Below are 20,850 nucleotides of genomic sequence, written 5' to 3' on the forward strand. Positions count from 1 at the left end.
CAGTTGTTAGCTGCCCTGTGGGTGCTGGGATTCGAACCTGGGTCTTCTGCAAGAACAACCAGTGTTCTTAACCACTGAGCCATCTCTCCAGCCCCTCATAAAATAATTTAATAGTGGCAACATAATATAACCGTCATACTCACTGAGTTTGCATTACCACATTACTGCCCTCTAATCTTTAAACCCCATTCAAATTCTGCCAATTGTTTCAATAATGTCCTTTATAGCAAAAGGATTTAAGTGGCTCAAAATCATCTCATAGTTAGCTGTGCTCCTTCTGTAGTCCCAAGTATAAAATAGTTCTTGAGTCTTTGTATTTTTGTGTTTTTAAAACTTTGATTATCCTGACACTTTTGAAGGTCATAGGGAAGTTATTTTTTAAATGTTTCTGTTTTGTTTTGTCTGATGTTATGATTAGATTCAGGTTGTATATCTTTTAGCAGAAATGATGCTGTATTTTCATTGATTCCTGTCAGGCAATGCATGGTTTTGATTTGTTCTATTATTGTTGATGCTCATTCTGGTAATCTGATTAAGGTATTAATCTGTCAGATTTCTCTACTGTAAAGTTAATTTTTCGTTTTTGCATATTTGGAAAACCATTATATGGAATTCTCTTCTGTCTCTCTTTTACATATTTACAAGGCTGTTTTACTGTTCTAATTCTCATCTAATAAACTTCTAATAAACTAACTCTTCTCTCCCCTCTCTGTTTGTTTGTTTTGGTCTTTTTGAGACTAGGTCTCCCTGTATAGAACCCTGGCCTGGAACTCCCTGTATAGATCAGGCTTGCCTCTGCCTCCCAAGTGCTGGGATTGAAGGTGTATGCCACCATGCTGGACTTTTTTGATTCATATTATCTCATGAGCCCAGGCTGGCCTTGAACTCATTAAGTAATGTAGTGGAGACCGACCTTGAACTACTGATTCTTTTGCCCCATTCTCCTGAATGCTGGCCTTATATTTCCCTCAGAATGTACCTCCATAACTTCATAAGAGCATAGTAATTGTACTTTCATATTTTTAACTTGGGAAAATATGAGAACTTATAGTTTTGAAGATAATATATAAGTATAAAGTGATTCTAGTTTACATGTGTTTAACAGTGTCCTTATTTGCAGTAATAAAACTGTTATTGTTATATTCAGTTCAGTAGAATCATCTTGTATACTGAACTCCTGGTAACTACAGAACCCTGCATGCTTTATAAAAAAAGAACTTTGGGCTGGAGAAATGACTCTGGTATTAATAGTACATACTGCGCTTGCAGAGGACTTGAGTTTGATTCTCAGCACCTACATCAGGCTGCTCACAACTGCCTGTAACTTTAGCTTCAGGGGAATCTGATGCCTCTGGCTATTGTTATTTGGATCTATCTGTGGTATTCCAGAAAATTATGGAATATTATTTTCTTGCCCCATAATCATACTAGATTATACCAGCAATCTGTCATTAAAATATCAATTTCAGGTTATGATCTTTCATTTAGACTAAAAAAGTTATTTTCTTTGTTTCCATCTTTTCTTTTTCTTTTCCTTTTTTTTTTTTTGAGACAGGGCCTCATTATGTAGTCCTGGCTGGCCTAGAACTCTCTAGGTAGACCAGGCTGGCCTAAAATTCAGAGATCCAACTGCCTCTCCCTCCTGTGTGCTGGGGTTAAAGGTGTACACCATCATGCCCAGCAACTAGGATTTTCTACCTCCAATTTCAGTTTTTTCAGTTTTGGGAGGATAAAAGGAAAATGCCCAAATAGCTAGTAATTTGTATTCTCTGGTAAGAGAAAAAAAATTGGTCTGTACAATCTACACTTTTATGACATCTAAACTCAAATACACACGTACACGTACACGCACACACACACCCCTTTTCTGGCTTTCTACAAACAATACAGATTACAAAGTCACCAACAGAAAACAGTGTCTATTCAGTAGTGCATCTCATTTAATAATTTACAAAATATAGAGTAAAACAGTTACCATTCTATTATTCACGGATAACCATCACAATGTGAACTGGTATCCTTTTCCTATATTTTTTACATATACTTAGATTACCTTTTTTTTTTCTTTTAGTCTTTTTGAGACAGACTCTCACTATAACCCCAGCTGGCCTGGAACTCTGTATGTAGACCAGGCTGGAGTTGAACTCACAGAGATCCGCCTGCATCTGCCTGCCAAGTACTGATATCTCTGGGATTAAAGGCATGCACCATCATACCCAGGATGCTTAGATTACTTTTAACCTGTTTTTTTTCAGGAAACTTTTCATGGACATCTTTTTTAAAAAGTTTTTGCCCTTTTTTTGAGACAGAGTCTCCCTGTATAATTTGGTCTGGTCTTGAACTCCTGAAAGTGCTGGAATTACAGGCATGTTCTACCAGGCCTGGTTCATGAGCAGATATCAGTGGACTATTCTATTAAATGCAAAGGATAGATGTCCATTGAGTCATACTTAAATGATAATATTTTTGTGAGGTCTTGGTAGATTCAGAGAACTCAGGGAGTTTTTAACAATTGTAAAGAAAAATTCCCCACCCCAATCTTCAAATCTTAATTCTCCTGTCTGAGCCACCTTAATGCTGGGATTAAAGGCACACACTTTCATATCTGGAAAGACTTTCATTAAAAAAAAGTACATGCCAGAATCTTTTTTTTTCTGTAGCTGCTAAGACTTGTATTTCACCTCTGTAATTTAGAATTGCTCAAGATAGGGAGACAGTGGAATTATAAATCTTTGAAAGTCTTTTTACCATGAGTCAGCCACCTTTATTATCTTGATCACATCCTTTTTTTTAATTTAAAAAAATTTATTTTATGTGTATGAGTGTTATGCCTGCATGCATGTAACTGCAGCTGTGTTCAATGTGTACAATGCCCGCAGAGGACAGAAGAGGGCCTCGAATCCTGGGAACTGGAGTTATGGATGGTTATTAGTCACCACGTGGGTGCTGGAAACTGAACCTGGGTCCTCTGCAAGTGCAGCCAGTGTTCTTTACCTCTGAGCTATCTCTCCAGCCTTTTTTTTCTTTTGGAGACAGGGTCTCCCTGTAGTCACAGCTAGCCTGGAACTCTCTATGGAGACCAGGCTGGCCTCTATCTCACAGAGACCCTCCTGCCTCTGGGATTAAAGGCATGTGCCAACATGCCTGGTTTAGTCTTAGTCACACTTCATAGTTTTTTTGTTTGTTTTTAGGGGTTTTTTTGAGACCAGTCTCCCTATAACTCCAGACTGGCCTCATCACCCAAAGATCCACCTGTCTCTTCCTCAAGGTGCTGGGATTAAAGGTGTGCACCACCACACCCCACTAACCTCATAACTTTTAATGACTATCAAAAGGCGGCATGATCTGGGATTGGCATTTCTCTTTGCTTTTCTTGAGTAATACAAAATCATGGAATCCACAGAACTTTTCTTTGTGTCTACTATTGTTAAGAGAGTCTGTTTTAAGCAAGCAGTTTCAGTTGTGTTACAAGTAGTTGCTGAAGGAGTTGCAGTGTATTAACTGGATGGCTTTTTTAGAGCACCACTATTCATGTGACTTCTATCTTGCCAGGATACAATGCAACTGTCCTGGCCTATGGCCAGACTGGCTCTGGAAAAACCTATTCAATGGGAGGTGCATACACTGCAGAGCAAGAACATGAACCAACAATTGGGGTCATTCCCAGGGTAATACAACTGCTCTTCAAAGAAATTAATAAAAAGAGTGACTTTGAATTTACTCTAAAAGTGTCTTACTTAGAGGTAAGTGACTTATCTATAGTTATCCTGAATTATCTTTTGAGTAGAAAAATAAATCCAAATCAGATTTTTCCTGGTATGACTCAAATTAGTAAATTGAATTTTTAGTAAATTGCATTTTAATAAGTTGATAGGAAAAATTTACTTGCTCAGTTGGATCTGGCTCCCACGCAGTTCTTTTCTTATTAGAATTATCTACTTAATCTGATTGTTAGAGAAATTGGCATTGCTATATAAAAAGATGATAGGAGTTTTTTCACTTTAGTTAAGCCTCTATTACTGATTTCCTATAGAGTGTCCAGAAAAGTATTTTATTTCCCTTTACTGTTTTAAGGCATAAATTCTAATGCTGCTTCATGAAGAATGTTATTAAAAATCAGGCAGAATATTGAGCTGTGTAAGTGGTGATGGAGTATGTATTTATTCAACAGAGATTTATTGAGCAACTATGATATGCAAGATTCTGTTCTAGGTACTTGGGAGATATTAGTGGATAAAGTTTTAGAAACCTGTCCTGCATTCTAGTGTACATCAGTATACAATCGACTGGCCAATTATATCTAACCTCATGATACTAAAGGCATTAAACATGTTCAGAGAATCTGGCTTCTGAGAGGCTAGCTTATTGGTTCCACTGCAGTGATGCCTTATTTATGAGGAACACTAAACTTAAAACTTTATGCATGTAATTATAAATTATATGTAAATAGTTCATCATGAGGGTTGAATTATAATATGTTATCAGGTATAAGAGATATAAAATTGAAAGAAAAGAAGTTAGAATTCCTTATGATTAGCCTCCTTAGCTAAGCTTGGTGGCATCTGCCCTTAATCCCAGGACTCAAGAGGCAGAGGCAGGCTAATTCTGTGAGATGGAGGCTAGCCTGGTCCTACATAGTGAGATCCAGGACAGCTGGGGCTATAGGGAGACTCTGTCTCAAATCAAACAATAAATACTGCTACTACTACTAATAATAATAATCATAATCATCATCATAATAATAATAAATCTTTTTTTAAAAAAAAGAACTGAAGGCTGGGCATGGCGGTACCTGCCTTTAGTCCCAGTACATGGGAGGTAGAGGCAGGCAGATCTCTGAGAGTTCAAGCCCAGCCTGGTCTACTTAGCAAGTTCCAGGTCAGCTGGGGCTACAGGGAGACCCTGTCTCAAAAAAAAAAAAGAACTGAATTTGAACTGCCATATAATTTTTCGTGTGTCTGCTATTCCCAAGAGACTGTCTTAAAAGCAGCATCAATTTTGTTACAAGTATATGTATTCATTTCTGTAAAACATCAACAACAGGTACATATAAAGTTCTTTCCCTTTTTCTCTTCTCTGTCCTCCTCTTCTCTCCCTCTCCCTCTGCCTCTCCCTCTCCCTTGCCACTATATATATATAATATATATATGTATGTATATATTTAAAAGCAGGAACTCTCAAAGTATTTTAACTATTTTAATTACTATATTTATTTTATGTGTATGAGTGTATTGCATGCATGTATGTAAGTGGAGGTCAGAAGAGGGTATCAGATTCTCCTGGAGCTGGAGTTACAGAAGGTTGTTAGCCACCATGTGGGCGCTGGGAATCAAACCCATGTCCTCTGCAAGAGCAGCCAATGCTCTTAACCACTGAACCATCTCTCCAGTCCCATCTCAAAGTATTTTTAAAATTACCTATGACCTGACCACTGCTAACATCTTCTTTGGCCCCTTTGTTTTCTACAATATCAGATTTACAATGAAGAAATTTTGGATCTTTTATGTCCATCTCGTGAGAAAGCTTCTCAGATAAATATCCGGGAGGACCCTAAGGAAGGCATAAAGGTCTGTTTTTCTTCTGTTTGATGTTATTGCAATGTTGGTAACTACTACTTTTCTTTGCCACTATAGTTTTGAACAATTACTAGCCTCTCAGTCTTTAAGATTTTGTGTGACCCTAATTCCTTTTATTAATCTAGAATTCCTGGATGGGAGTGCATGTGGGAAGAACACAAGGGAAAACATATTCCGCTTTGTCACTTTCTTGTTACTTCTTGAAGGAATCATTTAATCAGTTAATCATTTATTGTTGGCAGGATTCTGAGACTGAGCTCTCTGATATGGTAGGTACTAGGTACAAGGGTTTATTGAAAATCGAACCAAATTTAAAAATCAGTTCATTGGGTATACTAGCTGCATATCAAGGGATTGGTGTTCTGTGTAGCTTCAGACCACTTTGGTGACTAGCACAGGTACAGGATACATCTATGATCATAAAAATTTTGATGGACAACACTAACAAACATTGTACTAGGCTCTTAGGCTCTGGAATAATAGAAAAAAAATGAAAAATTAAATGTGAAAAGGTAAAAAATCATAGTACCATAGGAAGAGATCACATTTGAGAGCTTTTGCCGACATGGCATAGGTGCAGAGCTTGAGTCTTCGGAAGAAAAATGAGAGGATGGATGAAGTCAGGTAGCACAGACTTGGTAAAATGTGGAAAAGTCATATCTTACCATCTTCTCCTTTCCCTCACAGATGTGTGTTTTTCTTAGTTTTTCTTAGCTTCAAGGTTAGGTCATTAAGTTGTTAGCCAGGTACTAAAGCAAAACTTGAAATGTCAGGCCTTGTAAGCTTGAAATGCAGAGAGATACTTTGGGTAATAAAGATTAAAAAAAAATAACCTGGGAAGAATACATTCTATCACCAGAAAAGAGTGTTGGTACTTAACTACTTCTTGATCATGTTCTAAGATCTTCTATTTTATTTTTATTTATTTACTTCTTTTGGAGAACAGGGTCTTCCTGTAGCCGCAGCTGGCCTGGAACTCATGTGTAGACCAGGCTGGCCTTGATCTTATAGAGATCAGCCTGCCTCTGTCTCCTGAGTGCTGGGATGAAAGGCGAGTGCCACCACACCCGGCACTAAGATCTTTTAAATGCCCCATGTGAAGGCAGAAATCAAATCTTGGGCATTGTTTGAGGTGAGATGTGCAGTTTAAAGAAATGTTTTTTTCTTTTTTAAAAAAATTTATTTTTATTTTATGTGTATGAATATGTTGCCTGCATGTGTGTAAGTGCACCCATGTTGTGTAATGCATGTAGAGATCAAAAGAGGGCATTGGATCCCGTGGAACTGGAGTTACAGTAAGTTGTTAGCCACCAAATGAGTGCTGAGATCCAAACCTGGGTCCTCGGCAAGAGCAGCTAGTGCTGAGCTATCACTCCAGCCCCAAGTGTGTATTCTTGATGTAAATTGATGTAAGAACCAGTTTGTAAACATTTTTCAGATGGAATTTTAAAAAGTAGGGGAAAAAAAAGGCCCAGCAAGATGGCTCAGTAGGTAAAGGTTCTTGCTGCCAAGCCTGATGACCTGAGTTTGGTCCTCAGAACCCACATGACGGAGCGAGAGAACCAATTCCCACAAGTGGTCCTCTGACTTCTACATGTGTGCTGTGGCACATGCACACATACAGTAAATAAAATGTGGGGAAAAAAAGAAAGTAGAAAGAAAAGCTTTTTGTAGTAGGGAATAACTAGAGCAGGAAAGCTGAATAAGCCTAGACCAGTTGATCTGGGTGAGAAGATTTGGTCTGCGAAATAAAAGGAGATGTGTTAGGACTAGATGAAGAAAGCAGCCTAAAGAGCTTAGTTGCTATGCTTAACAGTATATAACTTTAATACTTCTGAAGGAAACAGTGCCATGGCTACTTATACTATGTTATTACTTCTATGTGTGTATCTCTCCAATTATGTTAGCTCCTGGACCCTCAGAGAAGATTTCAAAATCTCTTTGTATCCTTATCATCTAGTACAGGGTTTAATAATTTGCTGACATTTTAAGAAAAATGAATGGAAAGGGAAAAAGACTAGGATGGTGAAGATGCAATTGGGGAAATCTGCCTTATTTTTCAACATGAGATAATATTGGTATGGACTTGGCAAAAGAGAAAAAGGAAGTACTAGATTCAAAAGAAGAATGTCTTAGAGTTGGTGATAGATGAGATATGGAAGAATGGGAGGAGCTGAAAGTGATTTGAAGTTTAGAGACTCTGAAGATAGAGGTATTAACAGAATCGGAGCAGTATGGAGGGAATCAATACTGTTGGAAGGGAGATGGATTTGGTTTATAATGTACTGGTTTCAAAGTATAAGTAGTAGGCAGCTAGAAATGAAGGACTAGAAATAAGGGCTACAGACACAGATTTAGAAACTACAGAGTAATAAAATCGTAGCATACTGAGGCTAGAAGCAACTTAGTAATAATCTAGTTTACTCTGAGGGTCTGAGTTGTTTAAGATCTCCCAGGTAGGTGTAGTACCAAGCTTCTGGCTTCCTAAGCCAGTGAAAATTGTATCGTGCTATTTCCTCTAGTGAAAGATGAGCTATAAAATGGGTTGGAGGGACAGGAAGGCAGGCACATGGAATCACATGGAGTTGAGACTAGCAAAGAGAAATGCCATAGCAATTTGTGTTGTACTTGCTCTCTTTGCAAAGTTGACTTTCATTTGGAACTCTCTAGAAGCCATCTACTCCCTAAGATCTAGAGCTCTTTTCTAACTCCTGTATTAGCTGGTACCCTTATTTCTAAACTTCCTAGACAAGATTGAAGACCTTGCTTTTCAGACATCTTCCTAGAGTTCCTAGTTTGAAAGTCCTCCTTTCCACAGCCATTGTGTATAGGAACATCAAGATTTTTTTTACTCACCAATTCCTGTATTTCTGATCAAGTATTAGAAGTATAAATCATAAGGATATTTTTTTTATTTCCTGAAATTAGATTGTGGGACTCACTGAGAAGACTGTTCTAGTTGCCTCAGATACTGTTTCCTGTTTGGAGCAGGGGAACAACTCTAGGACTGTGGCCTCCACAGCTATGAACTCCCAGTCGTCTCGATCTCATGCCATCTTCACGATCTCCATAGAGCAAAGAAAGAAAAATGACAAGTAAGTTATGTTAAAATATCACAATTTTCATGTTCTATGAAGGTTGAATACTAGGCTGTTGCTTGATTGGATTCAACAAATCAGACTTTAGTATTCTGAGCATTAGTGACCGCTAGAACTATTTTACTGGCTTGATACTCAGCTACTTTCAAGCTTGTGAATTATTTTCACTGTATCTTCCTGTTATCACAGAAATAGCAGCTTTCGCTCCAAGCTGCATCTTGTAGACCTTGCTGGATCAGAAAGACAGAAGAAAACCAAGGCTGAAGGAGACCGTCTAAAAGAGGGTGAGACAGTTAACGTTGTAGCTGTATATGAAAACTTCCATGCTCTTGTTGGGAGTTTGGGGATTTTGACTGGATTATTGAGGACTGCCTTCTAAATAGCATCTATAGTTCAACTTTGAGACTAATTCAGAAATAGTGAGAAATTGTTTCTTTCCCTTTTGCTCATTCGCTAATTTAGGTATGAGATTTTGATCTCTTCCTTGATTTAATTTCATCAGGTATGGCAAGTTTTAGTTTTAATTTGTTTATCTCCAGCTGCTAATAATTACATATTCTGATTCTATCATTCCAATTTCGCTACCCCTTGCAGGTTTTGTGTATAAATCTTATCAGCATTGTTTCTATGTCTTCATTTAAGTCGTTGGCTAGAGAAACCTGAAAGTATGTGTTACTGGGAACCACCTCGCATGACAGTAACCTAGTGAGCTGCATGCTTTGGGAATGGTCCTTAAGTGACCATTAATCTAGCAAAAGTTAACATACAGTGTCTACTTCTCAATTTTATTCCTAAGAATCTCATAAAAACATTTGTTAAATGACTTGTGAAGTCCAGATCTACTTTGTCTACCATGTTTCTCATAGCTACAAGCTTAGTTGCAGTACAGAAAATAAACAAAGATTAGTTTAGACTGATTTATCTTTCTGAGTGAATTCAAGCTATGTCTAGTGATCATTCTTTCATTTCTAGGATATTGCAAGCCATTCTTATAATAATTTATTCTAGACTACTCAGTCCCATGCTTGAAAGAGACTGTCTCTGCCCCTCCCAGCAGCCATCTGTTGCCACAGTTTCCTTAAGTGGGGTTGAAGCTGCTTATCTACTTCTTCATCTCAAACTTTTTTTAAAAATATATTTTATTTTTTATTTTTATTTTATGTGTATGTGTGTACTGTCTGAATGTATATAAGTGTATCTGTATTGTGCAATGCCCTCAGAAGTCAGAAGAAGGCGTTGGATCCCCTGGAACAGGAGTTACGGATGGTTGTTGGCTGCCATGCAGGTGCTAGGAATCGAACCTGGGTCCTCTGAAAGAGCAGTCAGTGCTCTTAACTGCTGAGCCATCTCCAGTCCCTTGTTGACTTTTTTTTTTAAGCTGATACTAGGAATTGAACCTAGGGCCTCATGTATGCTAATCCAGTGCACTACCACTGAGCTACAGTCAGAGCCCTTCACAGACTGCTTTTTTATATAACATTTCTTCAAGGTTCATCCATGTTGTAGCATGTATCAATGCTTCATTCTTTTTTATTGAAAACTCATATTCCATCATATGGAAATAATATATTTGTACATTCATCTATTTGATGTATGTTTGAATGTTTTCCAGTTTTATTTACTATGAATAATTCTGCTATGAATGTTTTCCTCTTTGTGTGTTTTTTTTTTTTGGAACAGGTTTCATACAGCCAAGGCTGGCCTCGAAGTTGCTATATAGCCAACTTGAACTCCTCATCTTCCTGTCTCCACCTCCTAATTGCTAGGCATGTTCTACCATATTAGCCATGAACATTTGTGCCCAAGGGTTTTTTGAAGATACATGTTTTCATTTCTCTTTGGTATATGCTAAGAATGGAATTGCTGAGTCATACAGTGACTCCATGTTTAAATCATTGAAGAACTACCAGACTGTTTCCAAAGAACCTGAGCCATTTCATGTGCTCGACAACTATAGATGAAGTTTTAATTTTTTCACATTCTCACTGATATCTTTGAAATTATAGCTTTCCTAGTAGATATGAAATGTATCTCATTGTGGTTTTCATTTCTATTTCATCAATGGCTTATGTTATTTCATATTCTTTCTTTTTTTTTTTTTTTTGGTCTTTTTGAGACAGGGTCTCCCTGTAGCCCCAGCTGCCCTGGAACTCACTATGTAGACCAGGCTGGCCTTGAACTCACAGAGATCCGCCTGCCTCTGCCTCCCAAGTGCTGGGATTAAAGGCGTACACCACCACACCCGGCCTCACTTCATATTCTTATTGGCAATTTGTGTATCTTCTTAGGAAAAATGTCCATTTGTATTATATTTATGTTTGACTCATTTTAGTTAATTTTTATATACAATGTGAAGATCATTTCCAGTCTTGCATGTGAAATCTAATTATCCAGCATCATGTATTGAAGACTATTCTTTTCTCACTGGCCTTCTTGTCAAAACACAATTAGACCATTCCACTGATCTGTATATCTGTCCTTATACCAGTACCTCTCTGTCTTGATTACTGTAGTTTTGTGATAAATTTTGAAATTGAGACATGTGAATCCTTTGAACTTTGCTCTGTTTTGGGGATTGTATTGGTTATTCTAGGCCCTTTAGATTTCCATATGAATTTTAGGATCAGCCTGTCAGTTCAAAGAAGCCACAGGGGGGTTTCATAGTAGTTGCATCCTATCTGTAGGTCTGTTTGGAAAGCATTGCCATCTTAGCAGTGTTAAGTTTTAGCAGTGCATGAATGTCGTCTTTTTGTCTTTAATAGCTTTTAATGATTTTTTTTTGAGACAGGGCCTCCCTGTAGCCCCAGCTGGCCTGGAACTCACTATGTAGACCAGAATGGCCCTGAACTCACAGAGATTCGCCTGCCTTTGCCTCCCAAGTACTGGGATTAAAGGCATGCACCACCACACCTGGCCCATCTTTTAATGATTAAAAAAAAATTTAAAGTATTACTTTAGTACTTCTGTTAAATTTATTACTAAGTATTATTTACAGAGGTATTAAAATCCAATTATTTGTAAAATTTCCTTTTCAAATTGTTTATTGAGTTTTTTATGCTGATCGTGTGTCTGTTGGCTTGTATAACTGAGTTCCAGTAGTTGGAATGGATTTTTTTGGATGTCTTTATACAGGATCATGTCATTTGTGAATAGAGATAGCTTCACTTCTTTCTTTCCAGTCTAGGTGCTTTTATTTCTTTAGCTTTTTTTCTCTTCTCTGCCTTATTGTCCTGGCTAGAAGCTTCGGTGCATTGTTAGATAGAAGTATGAATATTGTTTTACTTTTTATCTTGAGAGAAAAGCATTCAGTCTTTTCCTAGTAAATATGATGTTAGCTATAGAAGTTTCATAGAAGCTTTTAAGCAGGTTAAAGAAATACTCTATGTCTAGTTTGTTAAATATTCTTTTAAAATCCTGAATGGATATTTGGTAGATACTTCATTGCTTTTTGACATAATCACATTATTTTTCTTCTTTGGTGATTGATTTTTAGATGTTAAATCAACCAGATTTTCCTAAGATAAACCTCATTTGTTTTTTGGTTTAGTGACTTTCTTGAGCTAATTCTGTAACGTCTGTATTATCTGTAGTTTACCACCACGGAACTTTCTGCTTAGCTAGTTCAGTGGATAGCTCAAATTTATAAATCTTCATTATCTTTGTGCATGGTAGGGAGGTATACCTTCAATACTCTAGCAGTTTTACAGCTCTGCTTTAGCATTCATTCAGTGCTTAAGCAAGTCTCAAAATCAGACAGATGTGCAAGATTGGGGGCTTCTCAGTGTTTCCTAACCATGCACATAGACCTGCTTATGTATATGTCTCTCTAGATGTACAGAAATATGACCAGAACTCCTTTTATTTCAGACAGCATCTTGCTATGTAGGCCAGGCCAGCATTCAGTGAATGAACCTGCTGTCTTGGCCTCATAATTACCTGGGATTATAGGCCTATGTCACCAGGCCTGACTTGATCAGTTTTTTTGTTGTTGTTGTTGTTTGTTTGTTTGTTTTGGTCTTTTTGAGACAGTCTCCCTGTAGCCCCAGCTGGCCTGGAACTCACTATGTAGACCAGCCTGGCCTCAAACTCACAGAGATCCATCTGGGATTAAAGGCGTGTACCACCTGATCAGAAGTTTTTTAAAGCCCTGTTTATTCTCCAGATCTTCCTTGGAAACTTTGGCTAGGTTCTTGTTTAACAATGAATGGTTATTAAGTATGTTATCTTCACCACATGATTCCTACACACATATGGATATATAGTAATATAGTCATGGTATGTATATATATCTTTTAAATTTGCTGTTGCTAAATTATTTTAATTATACAAATAATACATGAATAAATTCCTAATATAAAAATATAAATCATATAAAGATAAAAATCTCTCTTGATTACTACCCAATCCTAATTCAGAAGTAACTACTTTTATCTGCTTGGTGGGTCGCATTCAAGATTTCTTTTCCCATGCACATGTTTTATTTTTAAAGATAAACATTATCAAGCTGCACAAACTGGGTTGTGATGGATTCTTTTGTTTTTTTTTTTCAGTTTTGAGACGTGATCTTGCTGTGTAGTTCAGGCTGGTCTTGAACCTGTGATTCTCCTGCCTCTACCTCCCAAGTACTGAGATTACAGGTATATGCCACCATGCCCAGGTTCTTCTGCAACATATTATTTTTCAACTGGTTTTTTGTTTGTTTATTTTGACTCAATATCTCATTAAGTTGCCCAAGCTTCCCTTGAACTCATTCTGTAACGTAGGCAGGCCTTGAATTTATAATCTTCCTATTTCAACCTCCTGAGTAGCTGGGATTACAAGCCTGTGCTAACAGGCCTATCTCTTTACCTTGTTTAAAACATCTTTTATTCATTTATTTCTTTTTCTATAAGTCTATGTCCTTTCTGTTTGTTTTTAGAGCCCAGACTGGCCTAGAACCTACTGTGTAGCCCAATCTGGCCACAAACACATGGCGGTCATCCTGCCTCAGGCTCTACAGTGCTAGAATTAATGAGCCACCACGCCTGCTCAGTCTATCATTTTTAAAACTGCTCTATTTGATCCATAATATTCAGAATCTACCTTTTTGTTTATTTTTCTTTGATGAGGCCTGACTATACTATATTAGTCTAGTCTCAAATTCCTGGCGTTTGAGATCCTTGTGCCTCAGCTTCCCCATTTCTGAGGCTGGAGGACTTTGCCACCATTCCTAGTTTATTTCTGTTTGAAATTTCAGTTGCCCAAGTTCTTCTAGAAAATTATGCCTCAGTGGATACCCTTGTACTTGATATACTGTGAGTAGTTTTTAGGCTATATATCTTGGAAAAAAGTTGCTAGGCTGAAGGGTCTACACATTTGAGATTTTAAATACTATTAAATATTTTCCTTCTAAAATATCTGCCTCAGCATTCATTCCACCAAAAAATGGAGTTTATGAGACTATATTTCCTTGTACCACTAATAATATTGGGTATTATCGACCTTTTTGGTTTTGCCTATCTTGAATATTTCATGTTATTTTTAAATTGTGTGTATTTCCCTCATTACTTGTGATACTGAGTATAATATTTGTGTTGGCCATTTCTATTTCTGTTCATATGTTTGCTTTTTCCCCTTCCTTTGTGTTTTATTTTTCTTGTTGATTCATACTTGTTTATTTTGGATATAAATGTCTAGTAAATGACATAATTTTGTTCTTTGGTTCAAAAAAACTAAAAATCAGCCTTATTTTCTTTTTAAAATTTATTTTTGCGTGTATGTCTGAGTGTATGTATGCACGTATGTGTGGGTGCACCTGTACACGTGGAGGCCAGAATAGGGCATCAGGTGTTTTCCCCTATCACTGTCTGCATATTTATTTGAGGTGGGGTCTCTCCCTGAACCTGGGGCTTGAGTTTTCTCGGCTACGCTGGAAGCCCACAAGCCATAGTCATCCTCTTGTCTACCCATTTCCTTCAAAGCTGGGGATACAAGTGAGGTGACTGCTTTGTAATGTGGGTGCTGAGATCCAAAGTCTGATCCTCACGAATGTGTAGTGAGCACTATCATTCTCTTAAGCCACAGCCTTAGTTTTTAAAGCTGCCTTCTTTAAAGGTAAGGTCTTATAGTCCCAGGCTAGCTTGAAACTCCTGCTTTAACTTCATTTTCACTTCATTGATCTTTTCAGTCTTCTCATATGTTTCTTCCACATTATATTTTCCTTTCTTTGACTATATTGAATCAGCTACTATTGGAGTAATCAGTTATCCCCATGTTTTTAGCTTTATTGGGTTACATTTTACAAATAAATATCGTATGTTCAAGATAATGTGATGTTTTGATGTATGTGTTCACTGTGAAATTATTAACGCATTCAAACTAATTAATATATCCATCACTTATCTTTATAAATCTATTTTTTCTTAAAGTAGTAAAATGTCTATATTTTAAATGCTACAATTATTTTTTGGTCTTTTTGAGACGGGGTCTAGCTGGCCTAGCACTCACTATGTAGACTAGGCTGGCCTTGAACTCACAGAGATCCGTCTGTCTCTGCCTCCTGAGTGCTGGGATTAAAAGCATGCACCACCACATCCAGTTACATTTATAAAATTTTGATGGTTGTAGATACTCATGTGCCTACCTAAACACAAAACACAATAGGCAACACTTCCCTCTCACCCAGAAGTTTCCCTTCTAGCCATTTCCAGTCAATTCACCCTTCCTTCATTCTACTCCCACTCTACTCAAACACTTACTGATTTCTAGCACCATAGATTAATTTTACACACTTAGACTTCTTATAAAGATAATAATATGATAATGTGTATGTGTGTGCATGTGTGTGTGTGCATGTGCATGCATGTACATGCCTGGCTTGTTTTGCTCCATGTACTACTGTTGGGGTTTTGTTCGTTTTGTAGTACTGAGGTCTGAACTCATGGTTTTGTATATGCTAGACAAGTGCTGTACCACTGAGCTGTGTTCCCTAGTGCAACATAATTTGTTTGTACTTTGATTAGTGATGGTTCATTTGTATTGCTGAATATTGTTCTATTCTTTGATTATACAACCATTTTACACATTCTTAGTGTAATTTGATTTCTATTGTCTTGATGGAAAGTTGGCTTATTTCAATTTTTAGCTATTATGAATAAGACTGCCCCAAACATATGCATGTGTGCCCTTTTGTGAACATGTTTTCAATTCTCCTGAGCTCATACTTAGGAATGAAAGAAAGCAAATGTGTGCTTAACATTATAAGAAAGCGATTAACAGTTTTCTAACATGGTTTGTACCATTTTACTTCCCTGGCAATGTATGGGAATTCTCAGTTGTTCATATCTTTATAATTTGTTTTATGAATTACAGTAGGTGTCAATTGGTTTTCCTTTGTATTTTCTACATGATATTTGTTAAATTCCTTTCATGTACTTATGGCTATTCTTTATAGCCTTTATTTTAAGTGTCTACTCAAGTCTTTTTGCCTGTTTTCAAAAATTGATTTGTCCATCTTTTTGCTGAGATTTGTAGTTCCTTTATATTTTTCTTTATACTTTCTGATCAAGTGCAGGTATATTTGACTGTTTTCCAGTCTGTAGCTTACCTTTTATTTGAGACAGAGTTTTGCTTGTCGCTCAGGCTGGCCTGGAGCTATATAGCCTAGGATGGCCTTGAGCTCTGGATTTTCCTTGCCTGAGTGCTGGATTATAAGTGTGCACACTTAGTTCATGTCTGTTTTTTTTAACATTTATTTATGTATTTCCTTACTTGTTTATTTGTGTGTGTCTTGGTGTGGGGAGGTCAGAAGACAACTTACAGTAATTGGGTTACTCCTTCCATCATGTGGATTCCGGGGATTGAACTCAAGTTGTCAGGCTTGATGGCAAGTACCTTTACCCACTGAGCCATCTTGCCTATTTTTTAAAAAATCTTGAAATTTTTTAATTTACTTTTATGTATATGAGTGCTATGCTTGTGTATATAAAGTGTAGCTGTGTGTGCAATACCCATGGAAGCTAGAAGAGGGCATCAGATCCCCTGGAACTGGAGTTATGGACTATTTTTGCTGCTGTATGGGTGCTAGGAACTGAATCCAGGTCCTCTGCAAGAGCAGCCAGTGCTCTTAACCACTGAACCATCTCTCCAGCTCCTGTTATGCGTATTTTTTTATTTTAAATTATTTAATAAGCACATATTTAGAAGAAGCATTTCATTACATCAGCATTGACATATTCAATAACAATTTTCTGAGCTAGGATGCATCTCTTACAAAATTGGCTGTACATTTTTAGGTTTATAGTTGAATTATTACAGTTATACAATATTGTACTCAGTATAAACCCTATAAGACAGAAAATTAAATGAGGTTTTAACCTTTACAAATGCATATTTTTAATGATATCTTTTGTTGAACAAAAAAAAATAATTTTAATGAAGTCTAAGTCATCAAATCTTTCCTTAATGTCTTACTATTTTTAATGTCCTTGCCATTAAATTTTTGCCTACTACAAAATCATGAAGATATTTTCATTTATCTTTTAATGAATACACCTTTAATGAATTTGGTATAGTGTGTTGTATTCTGGAAGGACAAGTTCCTCACACTTTTCTTTTGTCAGAATTGTTTTGGTTATTTTCTATGAATTTTACAATGAGAATTGAATTCAATTCATAAATCAAGGAAAATTGGCTTTTCCCATTGAGGAGAACAGTCTCTCCAAATTCATTCAAATTTCCTTTGCTGTTATTTATTAAGTTTTGTTGTTCTCTTGAATGAATCCTTTTTTTTCCTGTCTTTTTATTCATGTTTTTTTCCTTTGAACGAATTCTTGTACTGCATATCTGATCAGCTTACTCCAGAATACTATAGTTTTTGTTTCTCTTTTGAATATTTCTGTTTTCTATGTCTGTTTAGGAAAATATTACTTTTTAAATTTTTATCTGTTCCTAATTACTTCATTGCTTGCTTAGTTTCTCATCATTTGTGAATTGAGTTTCAGAGATTTTCTAAGTGGGTATCCACTTTATTTCAACTTTGGTCTCTTCCAACACTTATACCTCACTTTTGTTATCTTCGTCAGGATGTTGGGTAGTACAAGTTGGCATACCTATCTTTTGTTGTTTTTATACTCTTAACCAGAAAATTCCCAGTGTTTTACTTTATCTACTGTATATTTCTCACTGATATCCTTTATCAAGTTAAAGAAGGGACCTTTTATTGCTAATTTGAAAATAATTACATATTTTTTATGTGTATGAGTGTTTTGCCTGCATGTAAGTGCACCATGTGGGCATAATGCCTGCAGAGGCCAGAAGAGGAGGTTAGATCCTCTGGAACTGGAGTTACAGATGGTTATTAGCTGCCATGTGGGTTATGGGACCTGGACGTGGGTCCTCTGTTAGAGCAGCCAGTGCCCTTAACCACTAGCCTTCTCTCCAAGCTCAAGTTGCTTTTTTTTTTTTTGGCCTTTTTCAAACAGAGTCTCCGTGTAGCCCCAGCTGGCCTGGAACTCACTATGTAGACCAGGCTGCCTTCGATCCCACAGAGACCAACCTGCCTTTGCCTCCCAATTGCTGGGATTAATGGTGTAAGTCTAGTTACATATTTTTAAAATAAGCAATTAGTATTAGTTGGACATGGTAGCACACCTGTAATCCCAGTACATTGGGGGTGGAGACAGAAGGATCAATAGTGCAAGATCATCTTCAGTTACATACTGAGTTGGGGGCCAGTCTGGGGTACATGAGACACAAGAGGGGAGAGGCAATGGATTATGAAAACAAATTTTCTGTAATTTACTGAATTGTCTGAAATATTATTCTTTCTGTACATTGCTGAGTTTGCTGTATTACTTATTTACTTAGGACTTTTGCAAATCTGGCCCTGTTTGAGAGTGCCTATATGAGTTGTTTATATATGCTTTAATGTCTAATTTTGGTTTGAATACAAAATAAGTTAGAAAACTTTCAAATTTTACTATGCTCTAATACAGTTTTTTAAAATATTCTATTTATTATTTTTATGTTATGTATATAACTGTATTGCCTGCATGTATGCAAGTGCACCTGTGCCGTGCAATCAGATCCCCTGGAACTGGAGTTTCAGACAGTTGTTAGCCACCATGTGGGTACTGGGAATCGATCCTGGGTCCTCTGCAAGAGCAGTCAGTGCTCTTTACCGCCGAGCCATCTCTCCAGCCCCTCTAATACAGTTTCTATAACATGGGAATTATATTTGCAGTTTTCTTGAAGATTTGATTTTCAATGTATTGATCCACTCTTGTTAATTTATATTTTTCCAGAAAATTATTCATTTTGTCTATGTTCTCAAATTGGTTGATAGAATATTGCAAATAGATTTACTTTTATTTTAATCTCCTATATCTGTATGTTTGTAATTTCAGTTGCTTATGTATCTTCTCTACTTTTTTTCTATCACATTTGACATATTTGCTGAATAGCTTTACTTTTTGCTGCTGTTTTATTTTTTAACTCTGGTGATGGCTTCTTCCTGGGTCCTTCGATTTTAGATTCCTTGTATTACTTCTTAAATTGAAAATTGAGTTAACTCCTTCTATTTTCTTTTTTAGAAAGTTTTACAAGCATGTACACAAGTAGTCAGGGTGGCAAAATGGCTCCCCCATACCAGCCATGTAATTTCGACAATGATTACTTTATGACCAGTCTTGCTTCGCCTGTGTCCTACCTACTTTCACTCTCTGATAGTGTTTTGAAACAAATCCCAGATATTTTGCTTTACTTCAGTTTGTATATTTAAAAAATAAGAGCTCCTCTAAAATATACTCACCTAAAAATGGCTTGGTGTTCAAATTCTCCAAGATTTTATTTGTTTGAATCAGAATCTAAACAAGATCTGTTTGATGTCATTTAGTTTGTTTGTTTGTTTGTTGTTTGTTTGTTTGTTTGTTTGAAGCAGAGTCTCTTTATGTAGTTTGCTGGCCTGGAACTTGTGATCTTCCTGCCTCTGTCCACCAAGGGCTGGATCACAGGTGTGACGATGCCACATCCTGATTTTTAGGTCTTTTTCAATCCGTAGATATCTCCTCCACATCTTCTTTCTCCTCAAGTTCTTGAAATTGATTTATTGAAGAATTCAGGTTGTCTTACAGAATTTCCCAGGGTCTGACTTTCATTGTTTGTATATACATGTAGTTTAATTTTTTTTCTCTGTGTCCTCTAAGTTGGTAGTTAGGTCCAGAGGCCTGGACTTATTCTTGTCATGTCACTGACTACTAGCCCCACTGCCCAACTCTTGTTCTGCTGCTGCTACCTGATCACTTGACTATTGCCCTGGGCTTCCTGCTGTTATCTAGATCCACTATCTTGAAATCTGCAGTACTCCTGGAGTTGGTATCACCATTTTACAATGTATATTTAATTCATGTGCTTTTAGTCTCTTAGGGATTTGCAGTTCCTTATCCACCAGTGATGAATTCACAGCTGGTTGATGACTTTCCCACTTGGCAGCATCTTCAAAAACTCTTAGGGACTATATAAGAACACCATTCCATTGTGATAGATGATTTTTGTGTACACATTCTGGGTTTCCCATCTCAGCCTCAAAACTTTACTTTTTTTTTCTTTTTTGGTCTTTTTGAGACTAGGTCTCCCTGTAGCCCCAGCTGATCTGGAACTCACTTTGTAGACCAGGCTGGCCTTGAATTCACAGAGATCCTCTTGCCTCTGCCTCCCGGTTGCTCGCATTAATACTTTTTTAAAAACTTCATTATTTGAATATATATCCTCTTAGAGATGAAGTGATTAAACAGACTCATAGTTAGAAAGCATATAGCCAAAATCCTAGTAACTAGTAGCCTGTTCATAATTCTTAATTTGTCCTTCTGTGCTTGTATTTGTTCCAAGTGGCAGTTTATGAGGAACAAGGGGCTTTGCTATTATTTATGTACTTCTTGGCTCAGTTAGGACTGCTAGGAGTTTGATAGGTGCCTGAAGTAGATCTAGAAGGTGGAAGAGGTTTTTAGTGGTGAGGCTTCTACCAGTAAAATTAATGTAAATTGCAATTCTCAAAGGCAAGTCTCCCTCTATTAGGGGGATCACTTTCTACCTGTTGAGAAATAAGTTGCTAGCTCCTCCATAAAACTTTCAGAGTGTGAATACAACCCCTCAGAATACTGCTACATGTTGTATTACTGAGGGTGAGGAAAGCAGGTGTA

General features: G+C 36.9%; 1 protein-coding gene across 2 annotated transcripts in view; it reads left to right on the plus strand.

The window, feature by feature from the left end:
- The window catches only part of Kif4a (kinesin family member 4A), a 130,634-nt gene that overhangs the window by 6,266 nt on the left and 103,518 nt on the right, over window positions 1-20,850 (plus strand). For both annotated transcript variants that reach the window (XM_008844389.3, XM_029568943.1), the window contains exons 4-7: window positions 3,553-3,743; window positions 5,475-5,567; window positions 8,505-8,671; window positions 8,864-8,958. In XM_008844389.3, coding sequence (XP_008842611.1) covers window positions 3,553-3,743; window positions 5,475-5,567; window positions 8,505-8,671; window positions 8,864-8,958 — 546 coding nt within the window. The remainder of the gene's footprint in view (window positions 1-3,552; window positions 3,744-5,474; window positions 5,568-8,504; window positions 8,672-8,863; window positions 8,959-20,850) is intronic.

Source organism: Nannospalax galili, unplaced genomic scaffold (assembly GCF_000622305.1).
Source record: "Nannospalax galili isolate Female #2095 unplaced genomic scaffold, S.galili_v1.0 scaffold280, whole genome shotgun sequence".
Lineage (NCBI taxonomy): Eukaryota > Metazoa > Chordata > Mammalia > Rodentia > Spalacidae > Nannospalax > Nannospalax galili.